The following is a 17,448-nucleotide window of genomic DNA, read 5'->3' on the forward strand; positions in this document are numbered from 1 at the left end:
TGGAATGCAAAATTTATAAATTAATTATCTCGCAATGTATCTTTCAGTGCAACATTTAGTTGCCAAGTGTATTCAAAATTAGATATACACAAATAATGTACATATACATAAACATATGAAATTTGAAGGACATAAAAATATGCTCCTAATACATTTGGCACAAATAATGATAATTGTATTGATATTATCAAAGATCTATCAATGAGATATCAGTGGATGTATACATGTATTATACTGTTATATTTGCAGGTGTTGGCACCATTATTACAGTTCTGTACAGGTGGTAATAAATTAGCATCCTCATCTACACCTACAACTCCAAGATTTGGTTAGTTTTACTCATGCTAACAGGGATTCATTTGATTCTTGCTAAATTTGTGGCTTTTTTTCATTTTTTGACAGTGAAAATGATTACTGTCAATTGACAACCAAACATATTTTGGACGTCTGAAGGCTGGATTTTGCGTAATCTTTATTAGCCTTATATTGGAGCATATAGAACCGTGAGTTCCTGGATTATTGCCCATGATTGTACAAAAAAATCTCGTTTTTAGCTTGAATTTTTGTCTGATTTTAATGGAACTTAAACCATATGTTAATATCCCAATGATCTCAGTTCCTGTCAATATTGGCGTACATTGAACCATAACTTTTTGGATCTGGCTCCTGATTGTACGAAAAATCATATTTTATGACTTGCGGTTAACCTGTTGTGCATGGCGACCAGGCCTATATCACTCCCAGGCCCAGGTTCTATATCAACTGCAAAGTTAGTTTAACAATAGACCTGCGTGTATCAGATTTGGGTGAATATATTGAGATTTATGTTATTGTTTAGCATGTTGATCAATCATCCATTTTGGTCAAATGACAAGTTCAAATACAGATATTGTTTCTTCAGGAATTATGAGTCAACCAACAAGTCCAGCCATACCAAGAATAAATATCTCCTCTACTCCATCCAACTTAGTTACATTTAAAGTTCTACAGTTGAAAGGAATGGAGGTATTAGCAAGAATATTAGGAGAACCATTAAAATCAACAGATTACCCCAGATACAGCTTTAGCATAGGTATAAGTCTCCAATTGTCTTCAATAGTTACAAATATCTAATTCCGCTTTAACAAGTCCAGTTGTGATTGAAAGCACACTAGCAAAACACAGAGCATTTGGCCCAAATATTATTTAAAAAAATATTGCTTTTATGTTATTAATGTTAGCTTTGGAGGTTTAGTAAAATGAGAACAATGTTAGAACCTGTTTCTCAGGAATATTTGTATCTTGTACCAAATTGATGGTGTAAACTATGATATCCTATTCAAGGATGTAATGTGCAGCTTCAACATTCCTGCTGCATCAAATATTTTCATTGTGTGAAATATTTTCCGTAGATTTGCATTGTAAATGAGTCCGTTGATTTTTTTCTTCTTCAGATCCGTTTGTAGTTGATATTATTACCAGTCCACTTTTTTTCCTGAAACAGTCTGTTATTCTTATCTCCTGTTTTAGAGAGTTGGTGACGAGTCTCGGCTCCGAAATACCAGGTAAACATTCATTGGAACAATTATTATGGTTGGTGAAGATTTGAATGTATCATAATTATTTGAAAAAGTGGAGACTTGATAATCAGTTCATCCATTTTTAATTTGTCATCATTAATAAACCTTTTATCATACTAAATGTTGAATATATAATTAGAAATTCTAACCCATTTAGATCAGATACTTGCAATATTCTCTTGATAATGTCACTTAGTGTGAACAATTTAAGAGCTTTCAAATGTTGTATTTGAGAAATATAAATGTTTGTAAGCTTGATTAAGTTTGTAGATCGATATATTATGTTTTAAGACCGGACATGGTTGATTTTTATAATTAATAATACTGCTACTTGAACAAGTTCCAATCTGTTAATCTCTCCTGAAAAAAAAAAAAATTTGTCTAATACAGTCAAGGTATCAGACATTAACCATTTCATTGTGAAGTTGGTATGTAATTTATTTGTAGTAGTGTTAAATCTGTTTAACATAGTTAGGATAATAGATATCAGAATTTACATCTTGAAATAACTAAACCGTATTATCTTGTATTGCAGAGAATTTATTATTATATACATGGCAAGCTTTGATTGGTCACGTTCATGTAGCTGTAGATATGACACCCAAATCGGATCATAGACAGATGTTTTCCTACTTTTTGAGTCAGTTTCAAGTAATAGCCTGTAATGATGCCCTATCAGCACATTTAGTGGTATGTTTCTATATTTTCTTCCTTGTCTTATTGCTAAGTAATATATAACAACACACAGTGACATCTGTATTCATTTGGTTTTGTAACATATCTTGAACATTAAGAAATCAAATACACCCACTACCTATAAGAGCTCATAATCTGTGCTGTCCTATTAGCATCTTCTTTCTTAGATTACTTTTAATTATACACCCACATTATGTTGTTGTCACCCCCAATTGACTTAAAATTTCTACACAGTGCTTATGTTCATACAACGAAGAAGAATTGTATTGAATTTTGGTACATGTTTTGTATAATAAATGTTGGCATCAAGAAGAACTAAAAGCCTGACAAATTATAATTATTTCTGATAATGAGTTATAAACAAACTCTCATTACCTGGAAAAATATGTGCTTGAAAACTTTTTGATTAGAATGAAATATGTATTTTGCAGAAGATGTTTGAACCAGTATGTTGTCTACCATATAAAGTTTTATCATCAAATGTTTATAGTGTTGGTAATGGAGAAGGCATCATGGTAATATTATTCTACTTTCGTGTTATTAACCATCCATTAATGTTAAAATTGAATGCGGTTTCTTCCATGTCACCAATGAAACAAACTTTATGTTATTAAGTTTTTGTGTTCATAATATTTATGTTCTTATCTTACTTAGTAATTGAATTGAAAATACACAGATCACAGTTCTATGGAATACAATTATATGTACTGTTTATTACAGAGTGATGTTTTGATCATGCTTCTATAGTCTTCATCAATAATATAAATCTGTTACAACTAACACCTGATATCTATTTTGTAGGGTACACCGGCTTTGTCTTTATGTGAAATTCTACTTTCTCCAGTTTTACTAAGTCTAGCTGCTGAAAAAGAAAGGTAATTATAATTTAATTTATTCTTTTTGCGTAACTTTAAGGTAAGTCTGGATGATATTCTCGATATAATGTCATTTATCATGATAGGAAAATTTGGAATGCAATATTTTTTTTGTATTTGAAATATATTAAGATCATCTCATTTATCGTGTTGCCAGTTATTATATTATGTAAGCTGGTGTTTTCTGTATGTATCGAATCCCCGGTTGTACGTGACAAGGAGTAGGGTTGCCTGTCCAACCTCATGGGTTTTCTCCGGGGACCTCCGGTTTCCTCCCACTGCTAAAGATCCCTACGCGCAAGCAAATTATTGAAATAAAATTATATTAAAAAAACCATGTTAGTCCTGAAATGACCTATTTTGTGTCAAGTGGGTGTTAAACCCCATTTCTCTGTGTTTTGTATGTATATTGCCTGGTACTAATGAATGGAATTTACTAGTGCTTTATCTTAATGATTACAATATATTTATCCTTCACAATTTTTCTCCTTTTTTTGACAGTTTCATGACCTTGTATGGTAAACTGATTGATTGTGGTATGAACAACCCAACAGGAACGTTAGAATTCAGTCATGGTGTTCTAGACATAATAGACAGACATGTTGAGTCTCTTCCTACAATAGAGTTACTATGGAGATTATGGAGTGTCATAGCCAATAGATTATTAGAACATATTATTAAGGTAGCTTTGTTATTGTTAATTGCATATTTTCATTTTGAATATTCAATTGTGTATAGTGTCTTTTCGTTTGCTTGAGTAATAGAATTCAACAGATCTTTTGAGTAAGTGATTGATTCATTATCCAGATCGCGTATTCTATATGCCATTGCACGCTTCCTTTGCTAATGCCGTAAAGAAGTTGTATCAGATGTTCTAGTAATAATAGCTTGTCAGAAACAGTGTTGTAAGGTTATGGATCAAATTCCCTTTGATTAGGATAAGACATACTATATTATAACCATCTCACTCTTCTTTGTTAACCCAAATGGAACTTGTTATAGTAAATGACATCATCGAGAGATAAGAATGGGCTGCATAACTGTTATAATTATAAGTTAATGTGTACATTTAATAATTTATATGAATAAAGACTGATTATTGATGCCTAATTATTCTTGCTTGAAAAGATCTATTTTCATTTTAAGCTATATGGGAAAGGAAGGTATGGGTCTGTCATAAACTGATAATGTCTTGGCACAAGTATATCATTTATCTCACGCATGACTAGTGTACAATGATGAAAGCGACAAGCACATGGCAAGATGAATGACACTGGAAGTAGTCACTACAAACTGACTATTGATCAGATCTGATTTCAAAAATTAGAGATCTGTACTAGTCTTTTGTCACATGACATGGTATTGGTAAACTTTATTGATATATTTCAGACAAGTGAGATTAATCAAGGTGATTCGTTAGAGTATGATTTTACCTGTATATATACAGCTTTATTATTACCAGTTAAACATAGAATAGGTTCTCTTGTATCACAGGTTAGTTTATTATCTTTATTATTACCAGTTGACCCAGAAAGTTTCTCAGGAGTTTCCAGAGTGGTTTCCCTTTGTCAGTGGTGCAGGATGAAGGGTTTGGCAGGGAACAGTTTCTAGTCAATCAAATGGCATAAAAAAAAACACGAGACTGTCTTGTACAGGTTAGCATGTACATGAAAGATCCCATGACAGATAGAATTTGATGACGAGTTTGATGAAATAATGCTAACCAGGAAAATTTTCTCTCTTGTCGTATGTCTGTTTTGGTTAGCATTGGTAAATGCAGGAAATTAGGATGTTAAAGCCCATTTCAATTAAACAAAGATTGTTGTATGTTGTATATATTTTTTAGCCTGTTTGTAAGTCATTGTTGAAGACTTGGTCAGATTTATATAAATGTTTTGTACGTGAATCAGCTTTAGTAACAACAGCTCGAGATAATGTTGTGTGTGAAGATTTTATGTCTAAAATAATAAATAGTCTTACAGATGATGAATTAAAGGTAAGTGTCAATTAAACATGAACATTAATCTCCCAGGTTAGAATCCTGACATCTTGACTGAAACCCATAATCCGTTTTGTAAATAATACCTGTGATCGTATATATATAGCAATACTTTCTCGTTAGGATATGAAAAAAATATGAATGAATTTTATGCTGCACATAAAGGTCTTTTGGTAGTAGGTAGTAGGTGAAATGAGCCGAGTATTGTGATAAAGAGAAATTGAACTTAATATTTCTTTCATCATTTGTTTCACAAGTTTTAAGACTGCATAAATGAAAAAGGAATTAAATGACTGGTTTGTCTTCTTATTGTTACAGGAAATCAGTACAATAGATTTTTTAGTACAAATTCTGCAAGTTGTTGTGGATAGTGTAAACTTCTCATCTCTCTCTGCTTCTTCAACATTTAACATCGGTGGTGCCTTCAGTCCAGGCAAAAGATGGCTAAAACATAAACAGAAACCTCTAGAAAATCTTCATTCATTCATTTCTTTATTGACTGATTTACTCACTCACTCAGTTGATATCTCAGATAATGGATATAGCACCAACAAGGTAAGAGATCCTGTGTTATATTTTGGTAGTGAATCTAAAAGACCTCATGGTGGTTGGAATTTAAGGAAGTGGGAACATTATTTTCGGGGGCAACATTTTTCCACACATTGCACTCGTAACCACAGAAATGAAAACTATCATATTTTAGTCTTAAATTGACCAAATATTGACAGTCTTATTTCATTCCTTTTAAACCATTTCAAGTGGTATCTTTTTGTCCACATGTTCAGATTATGAATATTTAATGAGGACGATTGTATTGTTCTTTCTAACAGAAATCTCCATCTATAAATGTGGCTGTTAATGGACTGGTAGATATTGTCTCCACACTTGTTACTCATGTATCCAGTTCTTCCATAATATCCAATATGTTTGAGAAAATAGCAGAACCATTATCCAGACTCTTTTTGTATTCATCAAATAGAAATGGGAATAAACTGTATACACCGTCTTTCTATCAAAAGGTATGTTCATAATTTAATATTGATTTGTTGATTGTGAATGCAGATGAGGTAAAAATTTGTCATATTGATGAAATTGATGTTTAGCATTATAACCCTCGACAGTTAGAATTTGAAACAACAGTAGACTGTAGCGCTGTTGTCTGGAAAAAATTTCATCTTAGCACTTTGCATGGCGTATACCAATCTTCATTTGTTAAACCCCATTCATTTCTGGATGTCTCCAACTGCTATGTCTGTGAATAGCTCTCCATACTCTAGGACTGGAGGTGGATCGCCTGTCCAACTTGTGTGTTTTATCCGGGTCCTCTGGTTTCCTCTCACTGCTAAAGACCTACGCGCAAGCGAATTATTGAAATAAATTTGAACCATATGTTAGACCCAAAATGACCTTATATGTGTTAAGTGGACCTTAAACCTCCTTTCTCTCTCTCTCTCTCTCCCTCTGTAGGACTAGATACTAATTCTTGAAATACCACAGTTCTTCACATGAGTACTGCTTTCAAGCAGTCATCAGCTTCTTGTCGATATAGCGTTGTCCATTTCTATTCAAACAGGGTCCTAGAGAAAGCTTATGTAGTGACTAGTTCCCACATTGATTCCCACATGTAAGAGTTTGGCTAGCATCAACTGAGTCAACTCATCAGTGTATCTTGAATTAAATATCCAGGTGTAATGAAGACATTTTGTTTTTTTCAGTTGGAAAAGTTATGGTTAGATATATCTACATGTCTACAGAGTCGATATAATAGTATTTATGACAGCGACTTTCTCCATATATTATCTCCCTTACTGGTAGCAACATTCTCACATCCCCGTCGACCAATTAAAAACCAAACAATAGTATTATGGAATTCTACGTTCGGGCGATCTTCCATGTTAAACTACCCAGATAAACTGAAGTAAGTGGAAATTTAAATAATAACTGGCAATATTTGTGACATGTTACCTGTCAGTAAAATCAACAGTGGTAATAAGAATTGTGTTCTGTTATGGCTTAAAACACTACTGTTCGTAGCATTTGTAATTTTGAAATGGCCAAAAGATAGACAATCTGATTAAAATCTGATTTTTTATACGCCCACATTTAAATGTGGTCGTATATTGTCGTCGCCCCCGTCCGTCCATCGGTCCGGCATCCACAAACAATTGTGGACGCTCTAGAGGCTAAAGTTAATATCCGATTGACTTTAAATTTATACAGTGTTTAAGATCATGAGATGAAGAAGCCTATTGATTTTCAGCGATTTCCAATAATTACTGCCAGAGTTATGGCCCTTGATCACTTCAAAAAATCTTGTGGACGCTCTAGAGGCCAAAGTTAATATCTGATTGATCTTAAATTTATACACAGTGTTTAAGGTCATGAGACGAAAAAGCCTATTGATTTTCAGCGATTTCCGATAATTTTTTCCAGAGTTATGGCCCTTGATCACTTAAAAAAATCTTGTGGACGCTCTAGAGGCCAAAGTTAATATCCGATTGACTTTAAATTCATACACAGGGTTTAAGGTCATGAGACGAAGCAGCCTATTGACTTTTAGCAATTTCCGATAATTACTGCCAGAGTTATGACCCTTGATCACTTCGAAAAATCTTGTGGACACTCTAGAGGCCAAAGTTAATATCCGATTGACATTAAATTTATACACAGTGTTTAAGGTTATGAGACGAAGAAGCCTATTGATTTTCAGTGATTTACGATAATTAATGCCAGAGTTATGGCCCTTGATCACTTTGAAAAATCTTGTGGACGCTCTAGAGGCCAAAGTTAATATCCGATTGATCTTAAATTTATACACAGTGTTTAAGGTCATGAGACGAAAAAGCCTATTGATTTTCAGCGATTTCCGATAATTACTTCCAGAGTTATGGCCCTTGATCACTTAAAAAAATCTTGTGTACGCTCTAGAGGCCAAAGTTAATATCCAATTGACTTTAAATTCATACACAGTGTTTAAGGTCATGAGACGAAGAAGCCTATTGACTTTTAGCAATTTCCGATAATTACTGCCAGAGTTATGACCCTTGATCACTTCGAAAAATCTTGTGGACGCTCTAGAGGCCAAAGTTAATATCCGATTGACATTAAATTTATACACAGTGTTTAAGGTTATGAGACGAAGAAGCCTATTGATTTTCAGTGATTTACGATAATTAATGCCAGAGTTATGGCCCTTGATCACTTTGAAAAATCTTGTGGACGCTCTAAAGGCCAAAGTTAATATTCGATTGACTTTAAATTTATACAGTGTTTAATGTCATGAGACGAAGAATCCTATTGATTTTCACCGATTTTTGATAATTACTGCCAGAGTTATGGCCCTTAATCACTTTGAAAAATCTTGTGGACGCTCTAGGGGCCAAAGTTAATATCCGATTGACCATAAATTTATACACAGTGTTTAGGATCATGAGACGAAAAATCCTATTGATTTTCAACGATTTCCAATAATTACTGCCAAAGTTATGGCCCTTGATCACTTTGCAAAATCTTGTGACGCTCTAAAGGCTAATGTTATCATCCGATTGACTTCAGATTGATACACAGAGTTTAAGATCTTGAGAGGAACAAGTATATTGATTTTCAATGAATTTTTATGACTTGGAACAGCTTAATCCATGATATTAAAAGTTTTGTATACAAAACGTTAGCATGGGGTAGAACTTTATAAAAACCAAACAAATTCTAATGGTTTTCTCAGTTGTTGCTCTTAATCAGATTTTAGTGTGTTATAAATGTTTCATTACCGAAAAAAGTAAAAATTTGCGACAACTCTTGTTGACTGCCCGGACGATTTAACTGCTGTGGGCGTATGTTTCGTTGTCTGGCAACCTATCTTTTATACTTTCGATGGCCTACACTACATGTAGATCTAACAAGTTATAGCGGTAGGTCACGTCAGGGGTCAAAAGACCGACTTATGACCCTATGATGTCAGACATTTGATTAACCAATCAGCATTGATGTTACTAGTGGATTACCCACAGTTCCGTGCAAAACACGCCTAAAGCTCGCCGTAACAGACCGTTTGATTGGCTTATCCGTGACACCATTCATAATAAATAACAACTCTTCAAGATCCAAGTGTAGTAAAGACAAGTAAAACGAAATTTTGAACTATAAAAACGAAACGAAATAGGATCTGTGTTTTAACCAGATTGAAAGATTGATAACTGGAGCTACTGTCATGCACAGTTCACTTGTTAGCCTAATTGTTCAAAAAGATAATAGTCTTATTGCAGACTTGATTATCAAATCTATAAGATGTCCAAGGGAGTATTTCACTAATATGAAAATAAAGTTTGTATGTGAACACATCCCAAGTGTTAGTGTTAATCCTCTAGTACTATAACCTTAACACTGGACAACATCTGGGACCCCTAAACGAGTCCAGTAGACAGTAAGTATACTATACTTCATGTATGTTATCTACCACATGATTTATAACAGTTATATTTTGTATTCAAGGGTTGTGTTAGCTAAAGTAAAAGAGAAGACACCTCTATCTTTACCTGGTTGGCTTTCTATTGATACAACAACTATAATAGATGATACACCTGCGAGTCAATCACAGTTTAGTCAGGTAAACATATTCTATATTATTCTTAATTATATTTTCAAGGTATTTTGGCTGCCAACAGGCCTCAGGGTTTTTTGAGGTTTTTTTTCTAACTTAATATATAAAATGCAAAAACAAGCTTGTTTAATATAAATCATTAATGTCCAATAATGAAAGTGGTGAGTGATTGGAGCCTATCAAAGATACGAAAGCATTTTCATTTTGGAGTTAAGTTGGATAACCTAAGATATAGACCAAGATACTCTTGTCATTTCTTGGTTTGAAATTTCATATGAGGCTGACCTTAAAAATATCTTTGTTTCACCAAACCCGACCCACAATCGAGGAGAAGGGTCGGTAGGTCGGTTTTTTTTTCAGATTTTTTTTTAAAGTCAGAGAAATCAATACAGAAAACTTATTAGCTGTATACTACAGATTCATTAATTTTGTTTAATGAATTTGGGGTCTGACGTAAAAAGTAACGAACTGAAAGTTTTTATTAAACTTAAGAGCTAATTTGACAGCTTAATAATTTTCCGGGTGGAAACATTCGTCTTCTTTATTGGCAAACAAATCAATGACATCGGGATTTTTCGTGATGCCCGACTCGCATACGATTAGCCACGAACTTGAAGTGTGAATCTCCTTCAACACGTTTTTAACGATAGTGCGCGTTGTGCTTTCATTTTTCTCGAAAACGGATATTGAAAATATCGTCGTCATGTTTAAAACTACGCACCACAGACATAGAGGCAGAATTATTTCGTGGGAATGGACGTGTATTCGTCTGCAACCATTTTGTTGAGAAGCGACACCTATGACGCTTTCGTCTTGATCAACCAGTTTCAATAATGAATCAAACCATAGCCATAGTATAGGGAAATAACTCTCATGATATATTTCAGGTTGACACACAAAATAAAATAAAAAGATCGTGGAAAAGTGCAATAAAATAATTTAAGTCGGGGGTGGTTTTAGTTAGTCGGTCGCGTTAGGCGAAACAAAGATATTTTTAAGGTCAGCCTGAAAAGCAAGTATAATCTTGGTCTAAATTTCAAAATATACAAAAATCAGAGATGAATTAAATATGATTTCCAAATGCTACAATATTTATGGAAGTCTTTATTTTCTGAAATTATGTTTTACAGATGGATGCACCAGAACCCCATCTACCAGGTCTTCCATCACCTCATAAATTTCATGGAAGTTTCTTAAATAAAGCTGTTTCACCAAATGTCAAAAAATCCCCAGCTAAGCTATCGGTTACAGAATTGAGGAACGTAACAAGTGCTAAGAAAAAATTGGCTATAGACGGTTTGACCAATAATGTAAGTTTTAAAAATTCTATAGCACCTTTGAATAGGTCTTTTATCGGTAGATCCTGCCTGCTAAATTACCTAAAATACCTAAGACAGACATTTCAAACTAATGTAACCATTATACTACTGATAGTACTGGCGAACTAATTCAATTAGTTTGGGTTCAGATTAATTTGTGGAATTGAAATTTATTGGGATTGTTTCTTTAAACAAAATAAAATTATAATTTCAAAATGTTATATTTAAAAGTTGTTTTTTTTTTTATATGAATGTCGTCATCCAGAGATAAAGTGTGATCATAAAAGTTCCATCAGCTACTCTTCCTGTGATCAAGATTTAAAATGTATAAAACTACTAATGTCTATTGTTTAATATTCTATTCCTTTTTCTTTTTTTAGGATTATGTTGTCATCAAGTCATCCCCTAAAAAATCAAGAATTCTAACAGAACATCAAAGAGAATCCATGAAGCAGAAAAGGTACTTAAATATAACCAAAATTTAAACAAGGAATTAAGTATTGTGTAATGAATATGAATTTCTATAGTGCATGAATGTTGTTTGATAGTATAAAAACTTCACTCTCCCTTCAGAATTTGTGAATGAGAACCAGTGTTGTTTTGTTTTTTAAAACTATTAGATTTTATTGATGCATATTGATTTGTTTTTTTATTCAGTGTAATACCAGCTATGTATAATAATTTAGACCAATCACAATCTCTAGATATATCTATGATGTCACAGTTTCAACAGGATACACAACCAGAGTGAGTTATCTATTTATTGTACCTTGGTATATCAGGAAGGAGTGTTTTATTTGATAAATCTACATGTCTGTATCAAGCCATTGTTTACTAGTCAATCTAATGGCCTATTTCATGTAGGCTGTTCCTGCTTTTAGTGGCACCATGTATGATATACTTCGAAATGAAAGACAAAACAGCTTTGATTTATGTTGAAAATAAAATGCTCTATTTGAATTGGGAGTTACAAATCTGTCTTTTCAAAATTCTGATGTTGAGATAAAACTGAAATTGAGGGCCACAATTAATAGAGATTAACGCCATTGCTAATAGAAATAATTTTGACCGCGGACTCAAAGAGATCTGTCTGCCTGAAATTCATGTGATAATTAGACAGCTTATTATTGACTAACTTAATTTCATAGTGATAAGATAATGTATATTTCAGTTTGGTTGTGTCTTCAACAGACAGTGAAGTTATAGTTATACCTTCCAGCCAATCAGAATCTAGTCAATCAAAGGTTAGTGTTATCTTTGCATTTAAATATACAGATGAAAAAGTTATATGCCAGTCATAAAGAACAGATACAAAATGATACAGGATTGAACATCCTACTTTTCTGCATTAGGCAATGAGTAAAATTTTGCTGGGACGGCGGCCCTAGAGTCTACTCTTTTATTTCAAATTCCAATTGTTAAGTTCTTATACGCTAACGTGTGCACAGGACTTCAGTTTTCCATCCTGCAACACTGACAAAAGGATACCACTCTGAAAGTCCTGGGAAAATTTGTCGACTGATAACCGGGTCTCCCGGTTAGCCAGCGCATTAGTTCGCCACCATGGTTCCTTATTAAAATTTAGATTAAAATACACTACAAAGAGAATTTGAGTCACAAAAAAATAGAACTATAGTTTAGTGTCCCCAAGTTTGCTCCCCCTGCATGTTGTAAAGTCTCTTACTGCGAAAGATGAATTTGCTGTAATGTATCCCCATGCTATAGAAACAACCCTTATCATATATTGCAACTCTTCTAAAATTGCTGATTACATGAACTATCGTTAGATTAGAATTGACAGTTTAATGGAAGTTTTTGTTGTATAATTTCAGGAAATGTCTGAGCAATCTCCTGCACAAAATGAGGACTCTGAACCAGAACCTGAAATTACCTTTAAACAGCCTGTCAAAACTCGAAGACGATCTGTGCGCTTTTCCTGGGATGCAGATGATGAAAAAGCTCAAGATAAGACCCTAGGGTCTAGCTCTGTGGCTAAAAACAATACAGATATCAGTGTCAAGTCTGACTCATTATCTTCATCATCTAGTGCTAGTCTTAAACAAAATTTAGAAGGTGCTGTGGGAATTATGGATCAAACATTTGAATCGGTTAGCAACAAAAGTAGTTCTTCATCACTGGAAAACAAAGAAAATAAAATGGACACAATTGATTCTAGTGAATCTGTTTTAGTGAAGTGTAATTCTCAGGATTCCGATCCACAATCGATCAACAATTCACCACAAACCGTCTTCTCACAAATACGATCCTTCAGTCAATCTCCTCAACGTTCACGTATACCCTCTCCAAAACGAAAAAGCAACAGTCAAGAAATTCGAAGCTCTTCCAGATCACCCAAAAGAAAATCAATCAGTGCTTCTTATAATTTTAGTCTTGATAAATGGGTGGTCAAGTCTCCATCAAAAAGTCTCACAACTGGTGATGATTTAAAAGGTAACGATAGTGTTTCATCTCAAGTGTTAGTCGAAGACACACAGTCTCCCACCAAATTTAAGAATGGCTCTGCAAAGAGTGACTCTGCTAGTAGTGTAACGCCTAATCGCATTTTGTTTGATGGGAATAAACCAAGCATGGTTGCTGAGAGTCCAGAAATAGTGCCCGATTCACCAGAGCTTAGTGCTGTTGTAAAAGTTCATAAATTAACAGATAGTGATATTAAGAAATACTCGCAGGAAAATGCTTTTGAATGTTCTATGGATGAAAAAATGCAGAACTCTGAAATGTTTGCTTTCTCTGAGAATAAGGTCAATAGTTCACAAGGTTTTGAAACCGCATCAAAATCACAATCATTAGGATTTTTCAGTCAGGAAAGAACTTTGTCGCAAGAGAGCAGTCAAGGAATTCCCTCCACCGACGATTCAGTACGAGGTATTTCTGGAATTTTGACTGCTGAACAGAAAGAACTGCTTAATGATTGTCCATCCACAGAAACAGAAGACTCCATATTTTCAGCAACAACTCAAAGTCAGAGTATTCTCAGGACAGAGCCCACTTCAGTTGTTGATGATGTTGATATGGCTGAAGTGGTAAGTGCAGATGATAACATGAAATATGATCCCACTACATCTAATACATTAAAAGATACTATTTCCCAGGAAACCACAGTACTAGAGAAAGATGAAGATGATCAAACACCACAATCTTCTCAAGGCTCTGAAAGTGAAAACAGTCAGTGTGATGGAAGCTATGATCCAACAAAGATTTCCACATTTAATGAAGATAATGCTAAAAAGAAGCGGAAACAGGCAACACCAAAGAAATCTCCATTGCCAGTTACTCCTCGTCGCACACCTAGACGTCACAAAAAAAGACGTCATTCAAATTGTGACTGTTGTTCAGCCGAGGAAGATGCAGACCGTTCGACTCTAAAAAGCATTTCTGAAGAAAAAAATGAAAACAAAAGTCAATCAAAAAATGAGAAAACTACTGAAATATCCTCTCAAGAAGAAGAAAAATTAAAGGTGACAGTAAATATAGAAAATCCTGATTTAAAGAAATTGGAAGAAGAACAAGATTCATCTAATGTGGTTTCTGATTCTCGTAAAGATGATTTCACTGAAGATTTAATATCAGAGTCAATGGAGGCAGCTGAACAAACTCCTGAAGGTAAAACAACGTGTAAAGAAATTCGTAGAAAAAGTACTACAAAGGAAAAACTTGCTGTAGCCAAGCGTAGATCGGCAAAATTGTCTGAAGAAGGAAACAAATCAAGAAAACAATTGGATGAAAATTCAGATGTTAATAAGGCAGTCGATAAAAACGAAGTTGAAGCAAACACAGACGTCTGTTTGCCCGATCGTGAAATAAAAAAAGAAATGTCTGATACAAATTCAAATAACAATTCAGATCTCAGAAAAGACCTCCCTGTTGTTCCATGTGAAAATTTAGGTGAAAAAGACAATGATTTGCTTGTTGACGCTGAAATATCTTGTAGTCAATTGACTGAAGATTCAAAGACATCATCTCAGGAATCCATGACATTTTCAGCATCCACATCCAAAGATTTTCCTAACAGGTCGACTCGATCAGCTAGTAAAAGAAAGAATAGAAAAACTTGTTCCCCGAAAACAAATCGTTTAAGGTCCTCGGGGCTTGTGATACAAACTCGTACGTTGCGTGATGGAAAGAAAATAACTTTAGCTAAATTGTCACCGGTTGCAAAAAGGGTTCGCAAAAGAGCAAAAAAAAATCGATCAGTTTCAGAAAGTGATGCTGGCAATGAAGCTGAAAAGGAAATTTCAGAAACAGAAAGTGAAATGTTGGAGAAGAATGGAAAAGCCAGTATTTCTAAGACTGATTCTCAGAAACAGGATGATAGTATTAGTGATAATCAAGTTAATGATGTTTTTGGAGAACTTATAAGTAGCAATATTAATCAAACTAGCAATGATTCTAAACAAGACAAAATATTTGATAAAATGACGGTTATGGGGGACTCGGACAAAAGTGATGAACTCCTAAATAAGTCTGATAATATCAAAATTGACAATAATATCAAAATTGACAATGCTAAATTGATCGAAACTGAATCAAAAGACAAAAGTGCAGACATTACCAGCACTGATGAACAAATTATTAAAGTGTCAAAGACTGAAATAGATTCGATTGAGCCAGTATTAAAAAATTCTGTAGATGGAGAAAAGGTTAGTCGAGATGCAAAAGAAAAGGCAGGAATGCTCTCACCCATTCCGCAAGAAGAAACACCCAAAAAATTCAAAGGATCCAAGAAAAGATCCTTATCTGGATTAGTTAATTCTGATTCGAAAGTGATCGGATTGAATCGTTTGGGATTTAAATCGAGAGGTTTTAATATCGTTAGACGAAGTATATTACAACAGCGTAATATGAGTGATGATCAGAGTAAAACAAGTATATTTAAAACAAATAGTTTAAGTCCAAGTCGATCGTTTTCATCTATAACAGCTTCACCAAGTACAAGTATATTAAAGAGAAGATTAAGTGTAACTGATATACAGTCTAACTCCCCTTCACCTCCAGCTAAGGTAGGTTTAAAAGAGCTAAATCTTTTTGATTTACGTTGGGTAAAGTACAGCATTGAATTCGGTTAATTAAATTTTTTGTTTTGAAAGATTAAATTGAACCGGTTTTAGGGATGATGATTTTACACTTCAGATATGGGCAAATTTCATTTCAGATTTTAGTCAATTCCATTTTTTTCCATTTCACAGCAGAAACACATGGGAGTAGGTCTATCACTGAATCCATTATGGCCGATCAATGTTTCTTTTATTCAGTATGATCCTTCACCAGGGGTCTCAATAACTTTTCGAACTTGATTAGCAGAACTGCTAATCAAGTTAGATAGGCTAAATTCAGGCAAATTGATTAGCAATGTCCAGTTTTGATTAGCAGTGTGTGAATATCCATTGACTACAATTTTGGAAAACTGTGATTGAAGTAAAATCTATCTGTTGAATTGTACAGTATTATGCAAAGCATGATTTCAGTCACACTATTTCAAAATTATTGTCATAAAAATTTTAATGAAATTAATGTCTGCTCATTACTGTGTGTGTATTCTCGACATGTTATTAACCGGTAAAAAACGTAGTAGGCCTATCAGAATAATTTCTGTGTTGATTTGTCTTTCGAACATTCAATATTCACAACCATGTCACTTGTTGACGTAACAGCCATTAACTCGTCAGTGCTGATATCAATCAAATAATATTTTACACGTCGATGCATCGGGAGCTAACATCGATACTTGCAATGCATCGATGATTGATGATACATCACCGATATCGGTAAATTTGACAGACTTACAACTACTACAAAGATCGCTGTCGTCGATCGAAAATTCCCTGCTTCAAATCTCCGTTATAAATTCATCATTTAGTACCCGCATCAATACTAGTGCCTACCTTTGTTAAATATTCCATAATATCTATCCCATTTTGTTAAGAAAATCAATAGATTATTTTTATTTTATCAAAAAAACGCCTGTAATTAAAAACAAATCAGCGGGATGTAACTCCATGTAATATAGGGGGCACTAGAACTTATAGTAGATGATTGTGACCAGGGCTGCCGACAACCAGTATCGCAGCGCAATTTGCGATACATATTTTGTCCGTTGCTAATCAAAAATTAAAATCTAACGTTTTTGATTCGCAGTAACTGCGAATCAATAATATGCCTGTCATTTTGGATATTGACACAAAGATTTATCCACATTTCTCAACACTTTCAACGCGTATAAAATATCAAATAAATTTTATAAACAAAACGGAATTCTCCGTGTGACATTTTCTTCTCGAACTACCCAGACTCAATTCATGATACTATATAATACAGGGACATAACTCTATGAATCGGGACTATTAAACTGGAAATAGCGAATCAAGTAGTACCACTCACGTTG

General features: G+C 33.9%; 1 protein-coding gene across 1 annotated transcript in view; it reads left to right on the forward strand.

The window, feature by feature from the left end:
* The window catches only part of LOC126831874 (telomere-associated protein RIF1), a 34,454-nt gene that overhangs the window by 10,003 nt on the left and 7,003 nt on the right, over positions 1–17,448 (forward strand). Inside the window, exons 10-27 of the mRNA XM_050562524.2 lie at positions 250–328; positions 902–1,072; positions 1,434–1,544; positions 2,095–2,249; positions 2,687–2,770; positions 3,057–3,130; positions 3,632–3,812; positions 4,520–4,624; positions 4,977–5,126; positions 5,448–5,684; positions 5,960–6,148; positions 6,845–7,047; positions 9,618–9,732; positions 10,857–11,036; positions 11,426–11,505; positions 11,703–11,792; positions 12,217–12,289; positions 12,878–16,066. Of these exons, the coding sequence (XP_050418481.2) occupies positions 250–328; positions 902–1,072; positions 1,434–1,544; positions 2,095–2,249; positions 2,687–2,770; positions 3,057–3,130; positions 3,632–3,812; positions 4,520–4,624; positions 4,977–5,126; positions 5,448–5,684; positions 5,960–6,148; positions 6,845–7,047; positions 9,618–9,732; positions 10,857–11,036; positions 11,426–11,505; positions 11,703–11,792; positions 12,217–12,289; positions 12,878–16,066 (5,466 nt within the window). The remainder of the gene's footprint in view (positions 1–249; positions 329–901; positions 1,073–1,433; positions 1,545–2,094; positions 2,250–2,686; positions 2,771–3,056; positions 3,131–3,631; positions 3,813–4,519; positions 4,625–4,976; positions 5,127–5,447; positions 5,685–5,959; positions 6,149–6,844; positions 7,048–9,617; positions 9,733–10,856; positions 11,037–11,425; positions 11,506–11,702; positions 11,793–12,216; positions 12,290–12,877; positions 16,067–17,448) is intronic.

This window comes from Patella vulgata, chromosome 9, assembly GCF_932274485.2.
Source record: "Patella vulgata chromosome 9, xgPatVulg1.2, whole genome shotgun sequence".
Lineage (NCBI taxonomy): Eukaryota > Metazoa > Mollusca > Gastropoda > Patellidae > Patella > Patella vulgata.